Genomic DNA, 17,073 nt, shown 5'->3' with positions numbered 1-17,073 from the left:
TAGCATAGGACAAGGCGTATTAAGAAAATTTCACATTTTCACTGATTATCACTTTAGAAAACTAGATAGATAAAGATTTATAGAAAGTGTTTTCAAAGAAAACTTAGTGTCTTTTTTGCAAAGGATTACTTCAAAACATAATTGCTTTGGAAATGAAATTGTCTGTGCTTTTAATTTTTATGTTGATGACCCTTTTAGGTGTTTACTCACACTCCCGTCAGTCTTCTAATACTACAGCAAAACGTTTGGGAGACTGTGACATTTTACATTTTTCTGAACACCATTATCTTTTTTTTTTTTTTAAAAAGCAGTCTGTAGAAAGCAAAAATTAATGTAGGCTAGGAGAATCAGAATTTGAGATTAACTGGAAAGGAATGCTTTGTTAAGTTGCAGATAATAAAACTCATATATATTTATATGTGTGTGTATATGTATATATATAAAATGATATATTTTATAAGTATAACGTATTACTTACATTGATAACTTAAAATGCCATTAGTAGTAAACATAGCTGAAGCCCTCATTGTATCATATAAATCTTACTTCTTACCATTTTCATTCAGTCATAGCACAATTGGTTATTTTGCAGGCACTATTTGCATACGGAATGCAGTTCTATGCACAGTTTAATTTATGAGTTTATTCCCTTGCTACTTCAGTATTATTTCTGTGGTCTAAGGTCCTATAAGTAATACATACTGAAGTGCTACATTCAAGGCCAAGTCTATATTCATACATGTTTTTTGCAACCCACATGGAGAACTGTGCTCCTCGTAGATTAGTGACATCATCTCTGATTTTGTAGCTATAAGACATTTAATGACTTCTACTATGAAGATGATTGCAAACAAACCCTGGTATGTGGGAAGGTACAAAGTACAATAAAAGAATAACCTGCAGTGGGTGGTATTTATTAGAATTATGGTGTAATTTCTAGGTTATAATGGGGGTTATTGATGATACTATTTTGTAAAATGTGTCACTCAGAAAACAGTAACGGTCTTATATGAGGTCCCAAATTCAGGCCCTACTCTGCCATGATCTAGCTATATGATCTTGGTTAAGTCACTTCCCCCTCCCCCTTTTTTTTTTGTTTTTTTGTTTTCATTAACTGTAAAATGAGAGAAGTACAGTAGGAACTCTTTAAATGCACGCCTACCTTGTCTTCTAACCACTTGTCTCAACTGTAAGACCACGATTGCTTAGCGATCTGCAAAGAAGCAAGCACTGTGCTTAATCTCCCAGTTGTCTTATGAGTAGTGACCATGTGTTTCTAAGACATTGTGCAAATACTGTCATTGCTAGCACTTACTCCTAAAATTCTATGAAAATCTGTGGTTTCAACAATTAACCCAAACAATGGGAATGTACAATTTAGGTACCAAAATTGTAATCAGCTGCTTTTTATGGCTTTTCAATGAATGCAATTTCTTGCCTGAGAAGCTGACTTTTTCCAAATATGATGTTTTACACAAACATAGAGCTTACTGTTTGATTACTCTGTTTGACCTTTGATTGCTGCTGTTTCCAACCAAATGGCTGGTCAAAAGTGACAGGGCCAGTACAGATAAAGCTAATAAGGTTTCATAAGGGATTAATAATTAATAACCTGGCCTGTCATCAAAACGTCCACGGATCTGGTGTCTTACTGTGTCACTGGTAGCAGGATTTTCACAAGACAAGTCTGTGTAAAAAGCAATTGCTCTTCTGTTTCCAAAACAGGTATTCCAAGTGGATAAATAATGTGCACTGCTCTGAGCCCCAAGGTACGGAGTGGACCTGGCCTCTCTGATATGCACCAGTATAGCCAGTGGCTGGCCAGCAGACATGAAGCTAATTTGCTGCCGATGAAAGAAGATCTGGCCCTGTGGTTGACCAATCTGTTAGGTAAGGTTATAAGATCTTGTTTTGTCAGCAAAGATAAGAGGTTCCCCCTCCCCATGCCCTCCACTCATGAACTGTCTTTCACCTAAGCATGTGACAGCACCTTGGAAAGGAAGACTTTGGTTATTTGCATTTTGCTTGGGGAGACCCAAAGCATATGGAAAATTTACATGAATTTCCCAGTGTCTCTCACAGTAACTGTGCTTAGTGATTCCACTATCATGCCTTGAAATTGGGAGCCATGTGGTCAAATTGCTTATTTCATCTATATACTAATCTGATTTCTTTTAATTTTTTTTTTCTTTTTTTCATGCAGCTAACCAATTTGGCCTATTCTTTTGACTTTGCACACAGACCACAGTCTGGGAAATCTGGCTTGTAAAACCAGATTTGTTTGCCCTACTTTTATCAGCACACCTTCTAAAACTGCTGAATACCCAGACTCTGGAGCATCTATCCTTTATCCAAATAAGCTGACGAGTGCACCCAACCTTGAATTAAAAATTTTCTTTTCATTTCATTTTTGTTTTTAAGTAACCTTCCAAAAGGATTGTCTTTGAGAAAAAATGCTACCTCATGCTGAGGCTGCCTCTTTCTAGAGTTTCTATTGTTCTGTCATATTCATAGAATACAATTTCAACCATGTGCAAAATGGAATCACACATTTAAAAGATCAGCATGTATAGCGATGTAATTTTCACTGGTGATTTTTCACGGAGAACAAAATTGATTTAAGTTCTGAGTAAAGGATCCCTACGGAGTTTGTAAGATATAAGATTTGAATATTGAGTAAACATACAATCTGGACGGTGCTTTATCAGTTACAGAGAGGATGTCACCAACATTATTTTGTTATTGAAAGAATCCTTTCAAGGTAACTGCTATTAGCTTCACTTTCTAGCTGATCAAACTAAGAGCTTGGTGAAGAGAACCTGCATCTGAAATTTTAGCAACATTTGGCAAGGTTTTAGCAGTATTTTTCCTTTTGCTCACTGTGGCTCTGGATTTTTTTACATTGCTGTTGCAATTTTTTTTTTTTAGCCTTTATCCTAGAGTTAGATATTTCCTTTTTCCTCACTGTGTCCATGTGCTTTTGACAATTCCACGTAGTCTAACCAGGGCTACCACATCTGGGTATGCAGGTGGTACCCTTGGCAAGGGTGCCCAGCTAAAGGGTAAGGACAGAGATGCGGAAGCCATTCTTCACCTCCATCACTCCCTCAGAAGACCCTTCACTGTGTTATGGAGCTGTAGCCACCCAAAGGAAGGGGCTACCTTTCACCCATGCAAAGGAGGAGCATTTTTCTCCATCACATAGAAGTCAGTTTAGCCTAAACAGATGGGGGTCCTCCCTTTTTGTGTGTGTTCACTAATTATTGCTGCATTAGTAACATTAACTTGGAGCTGTTTTCAGATCTGGGCTAGCACAAGGTTGGCAGTGCAGAACAGAAGTTAAGGCATAGACGTGGAATAAACCACCTGTGTTTGAGTCCCAGATCTGCCCCTTACCAGCAACATGATCTTGGGCAAGTTATTTAACCTCTCTGGGCTTCAATTTCCTCATCTGGAGAGTGGTAATAACAAGAGGGTTGCTGTGAGAGTAAATGATTAAAATATATATACTCCTTAGAACAGTGCCTGGCATAAACTCTATACGTGTTGTTATTATTCTGTTTACATAGTTTGGGGATGTGGTTGATTTGATTTTGTGGGTAAGTTCATTCATTTACTCAGCAAATATTTGAGTGTGCCGCAGCATAAAGTATTACTATAATAAAATGGACTCTGGAATCAGGATGCTTGGATTTAAATCTCAGTTCCAGCACTTACTGGTTCTGTGATGCTGGGCAAGCATCTTAGTTCACTGAGCCTGAGTTTTGTCATCTGTGAAATATGTGCAATACCAGCCCCAACCTCATAGGTTTGTTGGAGATTAAAATGAGATCAACAGCTTTAGAACAAGGTCTGGCACATAGTTATCAACTAAGTGTAGTAAATACGAGCTATTGTGTTTGTTGTGCTCCAGCAGAGTCTGCTAAGTACTGGAGGGTAGAGTGGTGATTAAGAATAGACAGCATCCCTGTTCTTATAGAGCTTGGAGTAGATTGAACAGGGAACATATTAAATAAGTAACTGAATAAATTATTCATTAATTGGACTTGCTATAAACACTAAAAGATATAGATTGTAATAAGAATGCACAAAGAGGTGGGAGTGGGGCAAATGATTAGAGGGCTTGTGGAAATCCTTTTGAAGGGGTCTTATGTTTAGAACTGAGATCTGAAGAGTAATTAATAGCCAGACAAAGCATGGGAAAAGAGCCGGGGTGGAGGGAATGACTGTGCTGGGAGAGGAAGGAGTTTGGTGCATTGGAAGAACTGAATAAAGGCTGGTGTCAACAGCATAGATCAAGAAAGGGAGAGCTTCATGAGATTTTTTGGGGCTAGATGATATACTGCTTTGAAGACCACGTTAAGGAGCTTATGATTTATTGCATGGTCAACAAGGAGTCCCTGAGATGTCCTAGGCAGTGGGAAATCGTGATTAATTAGAGTATAGCCTGATTACACAGGTATGTTCCAAGGTCCCATCACTTGTCATCAGACGCATTTTATTTGCTGAATATGATCATTTACAAAGTAGCTTGATCAGGGTGAGCAGCCCAAGACAGCCTCAAAGAATAGAGAGTCAGTGTAATGGAAATATCCTTGGACGAAAAGTCAGGAGACCTGGCTCCTAACTGGGCGTCAGGAGACCTGGCTTCTGGTTCTGGCTCTGTCACTTGGTAGGAAACTTGCCCAAAGTCACTCAGCTATCTTTTCTGGGCTCAGTGTCCTCAACCGTAAAATGAAGAGGTTGCAGTAGATGATCTCTAATGTCCATTCCAGTTCCAAAAGTCTAAGTTTCCCAGACATCCATCTCTTGAGACCCACTTTGAAATCAACTATATGCATAAACAAGGAGAAAACAATTTATATAAATGAATAATCTTTTTTTAAGAAGACTAATTTTTTTTATGCTAGTCGTTGGTAGCACAAATGCAACAGATGGCTTGTGAAATTTTCTCAGAAAAATCCTGAAAGAATCTTAAAATATAGTAAAGTACCACTTTCTGTTGACTTGAATTCATAAAAGTATCTAGATAATGGCCTTCAAGTAAATATCTTCATAGTAACTTTGAAAGTAGACCAATAGCTTGAGATTATTTAAAATGATGAAACATTCAGAAGTAAGAAAATATGTTATGTGCTAGTATGATGATGATAAGGAAGGGAGGAAAAAAATTTATGGCTATGTTAGAAGATATTTTTATTACACATAATAGATACATTTAGTATGCACATATTTTAGACATGGTGTCATTAAAGTGAAATTTAAAATTATTTATTATTGGCCATTTATGTTACTTAGAAACACTTGCACATACATTATTATTATTATTATTATTATTTGCTTTTTTTTGGTAGGGGGAGGTAATAAGGTGTCTTTATGTTAGAGGAGGTACTGGGTATTGAACCCAAGACGTTTGCATGCTAAGCATGCGCTCTACCACTGAGCTATAATATCCTCTGCCCAGAAATTTATATTATACTCACACTTTCAATTCTCAATTTTTATCTACTTCAAAGTTAGAGATATTGAAGTAGTTTCAAAGTTGATCTGGTCTCCATATAGATTATCTGAAGTTTTTGATGAGATAGAAATTCACAAACTAAATTAAAGATTTTAATTAGCTTTTGCCAACATCCTGTGGACCTTACTTGTGGAAAATTTTCCTATTTCTTTCTAGTAATACTTGTCTGAAGTGTAACTTTTTTCCTTTTATGTCCTTCAAAAAAGGTATCTGTGATACTCTAAATTCAGATATTTCTGATCCTACATATGAAATGTCAATTGAGAGATGGAGTTTCTTAAAGAGTGCTTAATTTGTATTCAGATATTTTGATGGGTAAAAATTATTAGATAGAGGAGAAAATTATTTCATTGATTCATAGACCAATATTCACATCCATGCCAAACATGTAAGTATAATACTGTACTTTTCAAGTACTATCTACTTATTTAGCCAGTAACAATAATAAATACTACATTATATTCCTAGGCATGGAATTAAAGCAGCAATAGCAAATTCATAATAGCAAATTTTTAGACTAACTAAAATATACATGTTAGAATATAAAATGCCAGCTGTCTTTGTCATAAGTTAACCAGTTAAGGTGAACAAACCATCACGGTAGTTGGGATTCGTCTGTGGTGCAGAATACCAGTCTGATTCATGAGAAGATCGTCATGTGATATTTAATGACTACTCACATATCTTTGTAGTCCAAGTACGTGTTTGGATAGCTGGAACCATGGAGCAGTTTTATGACCGACAGCCAGAAAAGACAGCCAAAGAAACCTGCAGCAAAAGAATCTTGACTAAAAAATGTTTCTTTGATCATTGTCACCTGCTATACATTAAATATACATATTTCATCTTTATTTTAGTCTTTCTGTTCTGTTATTTTTGTTCATGAACTAGCTATTGCCTGTTTGTTAATTATGTTCCTAGGACATATTTGAATATCAAATGATTATACAAATAAATCTTGGGGGAAAACTTGTCACTTTGAATAAACAGCATGTTATTAAATTAGCAGTCCCAGATTATAGCAACTACCCATTATTCAAATAGATGAGGCACATTCTACAAATTCATGATTGTTGATAGACTATTGAAGATTGTTGCTGGCTTAGCTTTGAAATGAAGATACGAACATGCATGCTTTCAAATTGTTTATTTGTGCTTCTTTCATCGTTTGAAAAGGATGGTCTACCTTTATCTTCAATTAGTATTTGTTTCATAACATTGCTTGAATCACATGGGAGTAAACTTGTAAGAAAACGTTGTAGATGTTAAGCATCACAGAAATTGACATTGTTCTTAAAGATCCTTGGGTTGTAGGCATAATGTGTGGATATATACAGAGACTGAGTAAATCATAAGATATATTACAAATCAAGTTAAGCTGAATTGATTTTACTTATATTTAGAAATGCACCATGACAGTTGGTGATTGACCCTTTCTCTGACTTTCCTACACACACATAAAAGAAAGCTTAGTTATTTATATGCTTAATAAGATCAACATATAATGGTTTCATTTTTTCAGTTATTTCTAAAAAACCTATCCTCAGCCTTTAAAAGTTAAGCACCTATTTATTAAAGCTGCTGCTGTCAAATACAACTGTTTAATGAGTTTGGAACAGCTCTTGAAGCCCTTTTACTAGATACTTACCCTGCAGAGTTCTTATATTCTTGATATAGTCAATAAAAATTCCTTAGGAAAGAAGGTGTCTTATGCTAATTTGAAAGTTTAAAAAATCAAGTTCATGTTCACAAGTTGACACCTTTCAGATCAGTCACTCCCTAATTTTTTTTTTCCCAACTTTCCCAGCAAAACCAGCCTTGTCTTCTCTTGATATAAATACAGGGTAGACACTTTGAATCAGTGTGGAGCAGGCACTGATCTAGGGTTACTTTATATAATCAATCGTTTCCTATCTCACAACCTTCAAACCTTTAAATTTCAGTCTCAAAACACTGAACAATTTGAGTTAAGATAACAGATGAGTTGCTTTGCATTCTCCCATTAGAGAAATAGACTGTGGCCGAGAGGTACTATGGAGACTGGAGTACAGTTTGATCATATCTGAATCACCCTTACAGGTAAAATATACCAGTTTTCTTCTGCAGTGAATCAGGCTACAAATCAGAGCACATCTGAATGACATTCTCAGCCATTTCCCAGTCTGCAATGTAGACAGCTTTTCATTTCTCACACCTCTATCTTCAACCCCATGCTGTATTTTGTTTGTTGGTTGGTTTTTATTTTGGTTTTTTTTTTTTTTATTATTTGCTTGTTTTTAAGAAAGAGTATCCGAGAGAAATAGCCTGTGGACTTTTTACAGAGAAAAGGACAACAGCTTTAGAGAGAATTCATTTAACAATAGGAAATATTCATTTGTGTGTTCAGCAAATATTTATTTAACTAAGCATGGTAGCCAAGAGCATAGCCTCTAAACCCAAGCTTAAGCAAGTTATTTAATCTAAGTACCTCAATTTCATGGTCTGTAAAAAGGATGTAACAGTAGCACCCATTTCAGTTTTGTGAATATATGTTAGTGCTTGGCATATAGTAAGAACTCAAGTGCTGAATGTCATTATTAGATGTTGTCATACTTTTAGGAACCTGAGTGTAGTACTGCTAACTTACTAGGAGGGAAAAATTCTTTCTTAGAAAAATAGAAGATAAAGGGGTAATCTTTTTGGAAATTATGGCAAGCACACATCAACAGGAACACACTTGTATGTACAAGTATGTGTGTTGATTTTAGCTACCAGACAGAATATTTCAGGTAGAAGTTTATTTCGTGTCATTGTACCCTCCTCACATTTTAAGAGGAAATGGCTAATCACAATGTTTAACCAAACCTCCTGATTGTTGTCTACTCGCAAGCTGTCAGTCGTGACTGAATTGATGGTATAAAGATCAAAATCCGCAATTATGAACTCAGGAAGTAAAGATATTATTGCTAAACTTGGCTATTTTGGATTAATCTTCAAGTCAATAATCTGTCCAACCCAGTGTGGTTGGCACTCCAAGGTGATGCCATTATATCTATTCATTGCCCTTTCTTTCCCTAAATGTACCAACAACAAGGAAAGATGGGATTGCAGGAGAAATGATTCTGTGACACTAGAATTCTACTTTTTCTAGCGTCTATAATCTAATCCTCAAACTAGCTACACAATTTAGATTAAAGAGGATCTGGTTCTGCCTCACAGAGATTTAACTTTGTATAACTTAAGTTGTAACTAGTAATTTGTAGCCTATTCTGGTAGATTTGTGATGATTAAATTCAGCCATTTTTATATTCTGTTTTTTGAATATTTCTGGTAATATTAACGCAGTAAAGAATGAGATAACATATCATACCATGTAAGGGTTGCAGTGATTTCTTACAATTATTCGGTACACTTGAAATGTATAATTTATGATTCTTAATCGTTGAATGGAAAATATGTTACATATGAAGGTTTAAAAAATTCTGTCTTGCATTTTTCCTTCATTCGAGTCAGTACGTTTCAGCTATAAAGTATGTAATAGTGTCTTGTTTTAGCCAAAAAAAAAAAAAAATCCCACCTTTTGGAGCTATAAAATATACAGAATTGAAAGCTGACACCTAATATATTTTTCATTAGGTACAGATGTTCGATGTAAAATTCCTCAAGTATTCATGGAAAGCAGGATAACTAAAATTTTTTTAGGTATAATGCCTAAAAAGTAAAAACCATACCTTTTGGTAAATTGCTAATGACTTTTTAATGAAAGCCATTTTTCTTTTTTATAATTTACAAGTTCTTTTAAATTTATTGTAATCATCTTGTCACTTCACATTATGAGTAGAATCTAAATTTTCATGTAGTTTAATGCAATGAGAATACCTAAAGACTTCTTCCAAATGTAGAAAATCTTAGAAACAATTTACAAGGGAACCATTCAACAATTTAAAGTTTACCTTCTTTACCTTGAAATTTCACTGATAATTTAAATTATATTTCTAATATTTATTTTTACGGTTGTTTGCAACATAACTTCCTTACTGCATTGAAAATGCAAGCCAATATGGTGAATGCATAATGCAAGTTCTGAGTTGTGCTGACATTTTACATCTTGAGACTATTACTTTCATTCCTTAATTGAGTTGAGCTGCATACAATTTTGAAATAATAGTAGTTCTGTGTAGGCTGCCTCTGTGGTGAGTACTTAAAGCTACTGACGTTTTGCCTCCTGCAGAAGTCATTATCCTAACCGAGGGCTAGAATGTGAACTATCCAGCAGGGAAAAAAGAACATTAAAAAAAAGTAATTCTTTTTCCTCCTTTACCTGCCCTTCCCCTAAAACTATTTTTAAAAAAATCATTTTAAACAGATGTTCCTTAAAATCCAAATATATTAGGTACACAGTTTAACTGTAGGCCACTAATTTATCTGTTTTCCAACTGGTTCATATTTATCTTAAGTGTTCATGGAATTGAGCTGCATGCATTTTCCTTAAGGTTAAAGTTAATCCTATGATGACTCTCAGTATAAAGCTTTAAAATACCGGGGATTTTTTGCTTTAACTTTACTACTTTCAACAAAAATAATATCCAACATTTTCTTTAAGTTTTCCAGTAGCTTGTTTCTTCACTTTTTTTTTTTTTTTTAAAGGTGAGAGGTAATTAGGTTTATTTATTTATTTATTTTTAATGGAAGTCCTGGGGATTGAACCCAGGACTTCATGCATACTAGGCAGGCACTCTACCACTGGGCTCTACCTCCCTCTTGTTTCTTTATTTGTTAATTCTCATGCTCACTGAACACATTTACTAGGTACCTTCTATGTAAATGACAGGAATACACACAAAACAATAATATCTCAAGAGGTCAATAGTGTACCGAAGACGGCAAGAACTTTACACAAAACATATGTTATTAGCAATAGAAGACGTTTGATGCATGCCAAAGTATGTGGTACTCCTGAGTATGACCATTTTAGAAAGGAGACCAGTGTATACTGGGAGGATCTCTTTCTGGGTTTCTGGTTAAAGGAAAAGTAGAACTTGGCTAGGCAGATAGAAAATTGGGGGATGCTTCAGGCAGGGCCCATGCCTAGAATAAAGGCATGAGACTGGAAACGGGAAGGTCTGCTAATGGAACTGGGAAGGCAGGGTGCCGACCGAGGAGCAGAGTGTAAGGACATTTGAGTGGAAAGGTGGATTAGCGGCAGATGAGAGGACTTTGAATATGGGGTTAAAGTGGGTATATTTTATTTGTTAGGTAGAAGAGATTAAGGACTATGCAGTAAAGGTGAAAACTGACTCAGTGCAGGTGGTGTTTGGCATTACTAATTTTAGCAGTGATTAGGATATATACTGGAGGGAGAATTCAAGGGTCCAAGGACTGGCTGTTGTTCTTTTTGCTAGAGTTTGGGTACCAGATCGTGAAATTTTTTATTGAGATTATGGTACTAGAAACAGAAGGGAGCATGAATCTACAGGACTTGTGACTAATACGTTACAGGAAATTAAGACAGGGAAATGAAACATTCTGAAACTTTGAGAATTACAAAACCAGGAAAAGGAGAGAGCTTTGGGAAAGATGAGTTTTGAGAAACATATAAGAAAGAAAGGAATGGTATTATAGGTAAAGGGGAATGGAGCCATCAGGAGTGATAGTTAAAGCATACAGTTTCTTTAGGGGGCGATAAAAATGCACTAACATTGATGGTGGTGGTGATTTCCCAACTCTATGAATTTACTAAAAGCCATTGAATTATATGCTTTAAATGGGCGAATTGTAAGGTATGTGAATTACATCCTCTAAAGCTGTTACAAAATAAAAGAATAAAAAGAAGTAAGAAAATATACTTTAGGATCATAGAAGAAAGAAGAAAAACAACTTTTCACCAGTTAAAAAATGTCAGGGATGTACAATTTTGAATAGTTTGGAACAGCAGTAATTGAAGCCATGAGTGGTTGGGAGGAGAGAGAAAAAAGCAGAGATGTGAACCTGATAATTCCACAGGTCAAGCACCGCATCAGGAAGGGGAAGAATGATCAGAGGTTGTGTGTTCTTACAGAGAGTTTACCACTTGCATTAATTTAACCTCTGTATTATCTTAATTGGGAAAGCAGATGTAGTGGAATTTAGAGATATGGCTTTATGCATTGACCATGCTATTAAAATTGCCAGTGGCTGTTGATTTTTTGATATGATATGGCTGTATTTAAAATCAACAGAGCACTCTTATAATGAAAAATGAACACATCACACAAAATACCTACTTGTGCTTTGCGCACTTGCCTTGCAGGCCATGGTAAAGGGTCACAGAGGATGAGACTCAAACAAATCTCAGAGGCCAAATTATATGATCATTGAAAGCTTGTTCCTTGAGTTTCATTGACTGGTTGGTTTTTATTCTTCTTGATTGCTAAGTAGTGGGACCCTTTACCCAGGCCATCCTTTTGCCACTTTTAACATCAAATAAAACATCCATGCAGTTGAAACTATACTATGAAAATAGAAAATATTGAGATTCTTGGGGCCAAAGGAAAACATAAAATTCCAAAGAAACTATTCTTCCCAGGGATTTCCTATCCCAGATATGCAACTCAGCTGGAATTGAAACTCTGGTGGTAAAAATGGCATCAAATATGTCAGCATGAATGTCACACTTGGGTTGGGGAATCACTGTGCTTTTATAACGCTTCTTTTTTTTTATTTCAGGGAAGGAGATTACAGCAGAAACTTTCATGGAGAAGTTGGATAATGGTGCCTTGCTCTGTCAACTTGCAGAAACCGTGCAAGAGAAATTCAAGGAGAGCATGGAGGCCAACAAGCCCACAAAGGTAAAAGATCCCAAGGCAGAATCACTCACTGTCTGGTGGTGGATTACAATTGTAGTGGCTTAAGAATTGAGTTTAATTTGAGGATTTTGTTGTGAATGGATGCAGTAATGCTTCTAAAACTCAGAGGGTGCTTTTTAATTAGGTAACATGTTATTTGCCCTCAATTACATAAATTACATAATCCTTTTGGTAAGTCTGATTAAATAGGAGGTTATGGAAATTGATAGTATTAGTACAAAATAAATACTGTGTATAAACTGGTTAATCTGACAAATTGGTTCAGAATTTAGCAGAGAAGTAACTTAAGTCATCAGGCAATGGTCAAGAAAGATTCACTGAAGAGGTCTTTGTTTCCAAGTAGATTATTATGGTAGAATACTGAATTAAAATATCTGGAGTGTGTAATTTTTTGCTGGTTTTAAATAATAGATTGAACTAAGTAACTTTGGACAAATTATTTTTTTTCTGACTACTCTGATTTCTTTTCTGCACACTGTTCTAATATTTTTTCCCGGTTATTATAAATACATAAGTGTGGTGTTGATAATTTTTTAAAGGAACAAGGTAAATGACACTTTTCTTAATTTTAAATAGGGAAGGAAAAGAGGGCAGAAAAAATAAGGTTAAAATAATGTTGAGGGCAGCTGAAAACAAAAATAAGAAAACTATTAAACTCTCCGCAACTCTGGGGGAAAAAAAGTAAAGCTGATTATTTATGTATTGTTTCTTTATGACTATGGAACTAAAATCCAAAACAAAAGATCAGGTTCCCTAAAACAATGTATTCCTTTTACAGCACTACAGTTGGTTTGGGGATAATATTTTATATCACCCTGTAAAGTACTGTATAATATACAAAGCCCCTTATTTTTTTTCACCTTAAGAGCAGCTCTGTGAAGGTATTAATTAATTCAGTGGCTCTCAAACCTTGCTACCCAGAGGAATCACCTGAAGGTCTTTAAAAACTACTGGGAGCTGGCTCCCATGCCTCAACATTCGGATTTAGTCCCTAGGGAGAGCCACCTGGGGGGATTGGGATTTCTTAAAATCTGTGCAGGTGCTTTTGATGTGCAGCAAAGTTTGGGAACCACTGAGGGTTTTTTTTTTTTTTCTGCATTTAGATGCAGACTACGTGATTTGTGCAACATCACCCAGCTAGGCAGTGACCGAGCTGAGAACTTGACACAGACATCCTCTTTCCAAGACTAGTGCTGTCTCATTTCGGTTCACTCTGAGAGCATAGGCACGAAGAGGTTGCTCACGAAAATGCAAACTCAACGTTAGGACTGGTAGGAGACCAGTTATTCTTCTGTCATGGCTTCCATTGTAATGCAACTGGCCTCTACTTCAGTTTGCTAATGAGAAAACATAATGCCTAATAGGAGGACAATCTGTATACAAAGTTCACTCTAAAATAATGAACAGAGGGGAAAAAAAGTGTCGTGCTCAGATTTTTTTCAAAGCATTATCTTAATCATAGAGAGAGCCCCTTGTCTCCATATTTCCGTCTTGAATTCTTCCTAGTAACAAAGAGTGAACAACTCGAAGGTACAGTTTCAGTAACTTTTTGATTGTTTTCTAAACTATTGCTTTTTTAAACAAAAGCTAAAATCCCCATATAGAATTGTAATACTAAGACTGTCAAGTGTAAGACAGCCCTCGAAGGCTTTGATGTTGACCACATTTTGCTTTGGTTCTAGTTTTATTATTTGTAAGTAGACATATCTGAGTCTTGGCTTTCCTATCTGTAACATAGTTTTAAAAATTATGCATATCTGCCTGCCAGAGGGCATTACCCAAAAAAGGCTCTTGATAAATACCATCTCTCTTCTCTATGTGAAAAAGTTAAGATATCCTGATGAGAATTTTAGATTAACTAGAGGAAACTAGAATAAAAAAATTAAGTACTTGTAAAAATTCATAGTTAGTGTGATAGCTACTGTATACAAATACGTGTATAGTTGCCCCAAATCTCCATAACAATTGTAATATTGAGAATAGTTATGAGTTGGGAGTTTGCAATCTATTTCAAATTATATCATTTTATAATAAAACTATAAAACATAAAAAGAAATAAAGGAAGTTGTCCTTTCAAAATGAATAAAACTGAAGAAAGTTTTTGTTAAACTTAAAGTATTTCCTTGATCCTAATCCATTTGTTCAATTGAATATAAAACTCAAATTTATTTTGATTTTGGTAAATATATTTTAGTATAAAAACTCAACTGTGGTAATTGAACAAGTGTAGGTTTAAAAATACCCAGTATGACCTAATACTCAATGCTCAAAAAATCAAATTTACTCTGACTTAGAAATTGACACAATTACTCTTGACTGAATTGCCTTCTGTGTCCTTGGCAAAATTTATATATTTCACAACCTACTTCCATTGCAAATCAAAATAGCATGTATCTTACTATATGAAAAATGCAAAGACAGCTTTTTTTTCTTTTTTGCATTTTATGAGAAATTTTTCCGAGGGTGAAAAGCCAATGGCTAATATCTTCATAGCTATTATTGTTCATAAATATGATTTTGTCAAGATTCATAGTTTTCAATCCATCTTTCTCTAAAAACAGAAAGAGCTGTTATATGAGATTCTACAGCATTTTGTTATTATTAAATCTAAATTTAAACAAGAATAGATTTATTAAAACCTGGGTAGTTAGGTTTGCATTGAATATTTCCCTTAGGAAAAAAGGAGACTTTCAAATTGGGAGTTACAACATTAAGGTGACAATATTAAGTCCACTTGTGTGTATGGAAGTAATTTTTTTTCACCCTGGCATTTTGAAATTTAGGGACAATAGTGGTGAAGAGAGATTCAATCAATTGAGAGGTCAATTCCTTTACTGAATTAGTGAAACTTATATTTAGGGAGATGTTAAAACTGAATGACTTTTAAAAAAAATCCAGAACAAACTTGATCCCATCTAAAGTCATGTTATAGGAAGTCCTTTGGAATTTTCTCTCCAGCAGCTTAAATCTTACGTTCTTATTCTCACAGCAATATTTTTACTTTTCCTGATTGATAGATAATTTGGGAATTTTACAGCTGTGTAAACACATTAGAGCGAGTAAGTTATGTCTGGTATGTGTGAAGTATGTCTGTGTTAAGAGTGATTTAAACACTATTCATATTTGCAAGTAAATTCAATAAATATGTTAGACAGTTTACATATTTAATATTTTAATTATAAATGCATGACTTATATCCTATTCTGACTTGGTAAAATACTCTGAATGCAAATAAATTATATCCTGTAATTCTTTCCAAGTATCAATAGATCAGTTTTGAAAAATAACCTCTTAGGTTTTTAGCTGTGAGTAGTTAATCTTAGCCTTGTATAATTTAATTTTAATTAGTTTATATGCACCATAATATGATCAATTTATTATATATGTAAATGTTAATTATTCCTGGAGCTGAGGAACTTTAAAGGCAAAAAATCTAAACAAAACTAATCTTTTGGATATCCTATTGGGATGAGAAAACCAAAACAAGTGATAAATCCAAGGTTAGGTTTTGTAGCTCTTGACCCTTTGTTAGCTGACTCAATGTTGGCATCTCCAGTCAAGACGAAGTAAGTGTTAACATTGATATAAACTTTCATGTCCTGGTCCAGAGAGTTTAACTGCAGGAACCCCTTCTTACTGTGTATTTCCTCTGTTCTTTTTCCCAGTCATGACTCACTGATTTGTGTACACGATTCTCTCAAACACTGGGGCATCAACATGGTGCAAGATATTCAAAGGATTCAACCTCTCTTTTTCTCCTAACACTCCTTTCCTTTTGTCTCATTTATCTTAGGAGCCTCTATCCCAGACATCAGAGTTTCCCTGAGTTCAGAGCTTCCTTTGACTTCAAAGAGCCCTGGGTGGTTAGATCAGGTTTGAAGCACATGAAGGGAAAAGGGGGAAAAAAAAAAAAAGAAGAAGTTCTGTTACTTAGTAGAATGCTGCATTATGCTCTGAAGAAGGAACTGAACATTCACCATGTAAATGTAGAATCCAGCCCTTGTTTGTGGGAAAGAACATCCCAGGCAGATAGAATGCCCGTAGTACGTTTGCCCATCAAGAGTTCCTAGTTCCCTGAGCTGCGAGATAACAATACCTCAGGATGTTGTACCATCCAGGAATTAAATCAGACATAAAGATTAGAGTTTTTCCCTCAAAAATCAATAGCACATTTTGTTTAGAGAACATCTTATCTAGATTGAATTCAGAGAAACCTAGTCATCTGTGTGTACTGCCAACATCTCTGACAGAACAAGAAAGTATGGTAGAAGTGTTAAAAGGGTTTTCTTGAGAAGAAAATCTCAGCTGTGATTAAACTACACATAAATGTATCTGGTTATGCAACTAAAATAACTATATTTTTAAAGAAATCCATGATTTTGAAATGCAACTATAATGCTAGAGTTAAACCAACAGAGTGACTCATAATGAGAGGGAGGGGATATAGGTGGAATGATATGGAAATAAATGATTTTCTTTTGCAGCCTGGGATTGAGGAGAGAATGAAAAAATAGGAAAGTCAGTGATTAAGTCCAATTCCTTGGAATTAAACAGAAGTATAAATATCTTATCAAGTTTTAAGTATATTCAATTATCTCCCAGTGTAACATTAAATTCTCTTGTGACCATTTCTCTTTGCAAATTTTTCTTCTCTAGCTCATTGTCTAGAAACGATGAAATGACTTGTTTAATGTTTTTAGCTTTGGGAGTGTTTCTGTTCTATACTTT

General features: G+C 35.0%; 1 protein-coding gene across 3 annotated transcripts in view; it reads left to right on the top strand.

Moving 5' to 3' along the window:
* Positions 1-17,073, top strand: part of GAS2 (growth arrest specific 2) — a 119,758-nt gene that overhangs the window by 6,691 nt on the left and 95,994 nt on the right. For all 3 annotated transcript variants that reach the window (XM_074372229.1, XM_074372230.1, XM_074372228.1), the window contains exons 2-3: positions 1,726-1,890; positions 12,206-12,327. In XM_074372229.1, coding sequence (XP_074228330.1) covers positions 1,746-1,890; positions 12,206-12,327 — 267 coding nt within the window. In that variant the 5' untranslated portion in view covers positions 1,726-1,745. The remainder of the gene's footprint in view (positions 1-1,725; positions 1,891-12,205; positions 12,328-17,073) is intronic.

Source organism: Camelus bactrianus, chromosome 10 (assembly GCF_048773025.1).
Source record: "Camelus bactrianus isolate YW-2024 breed Bactrian camel chromosome 10, ASM4877302v1, whole genome shotgun sequence".
Taxonomy (NCBI): Eukaryota; Metazoa; Chordata; class Mammalia; order Artiodactyla; family Camelidae; genus Camelus; species Camelus bactrianus.
Note: the sequence above shows the minus strand (reverse complement) of the source record. Positions and strands in the feature narration are given on the sequence as shown.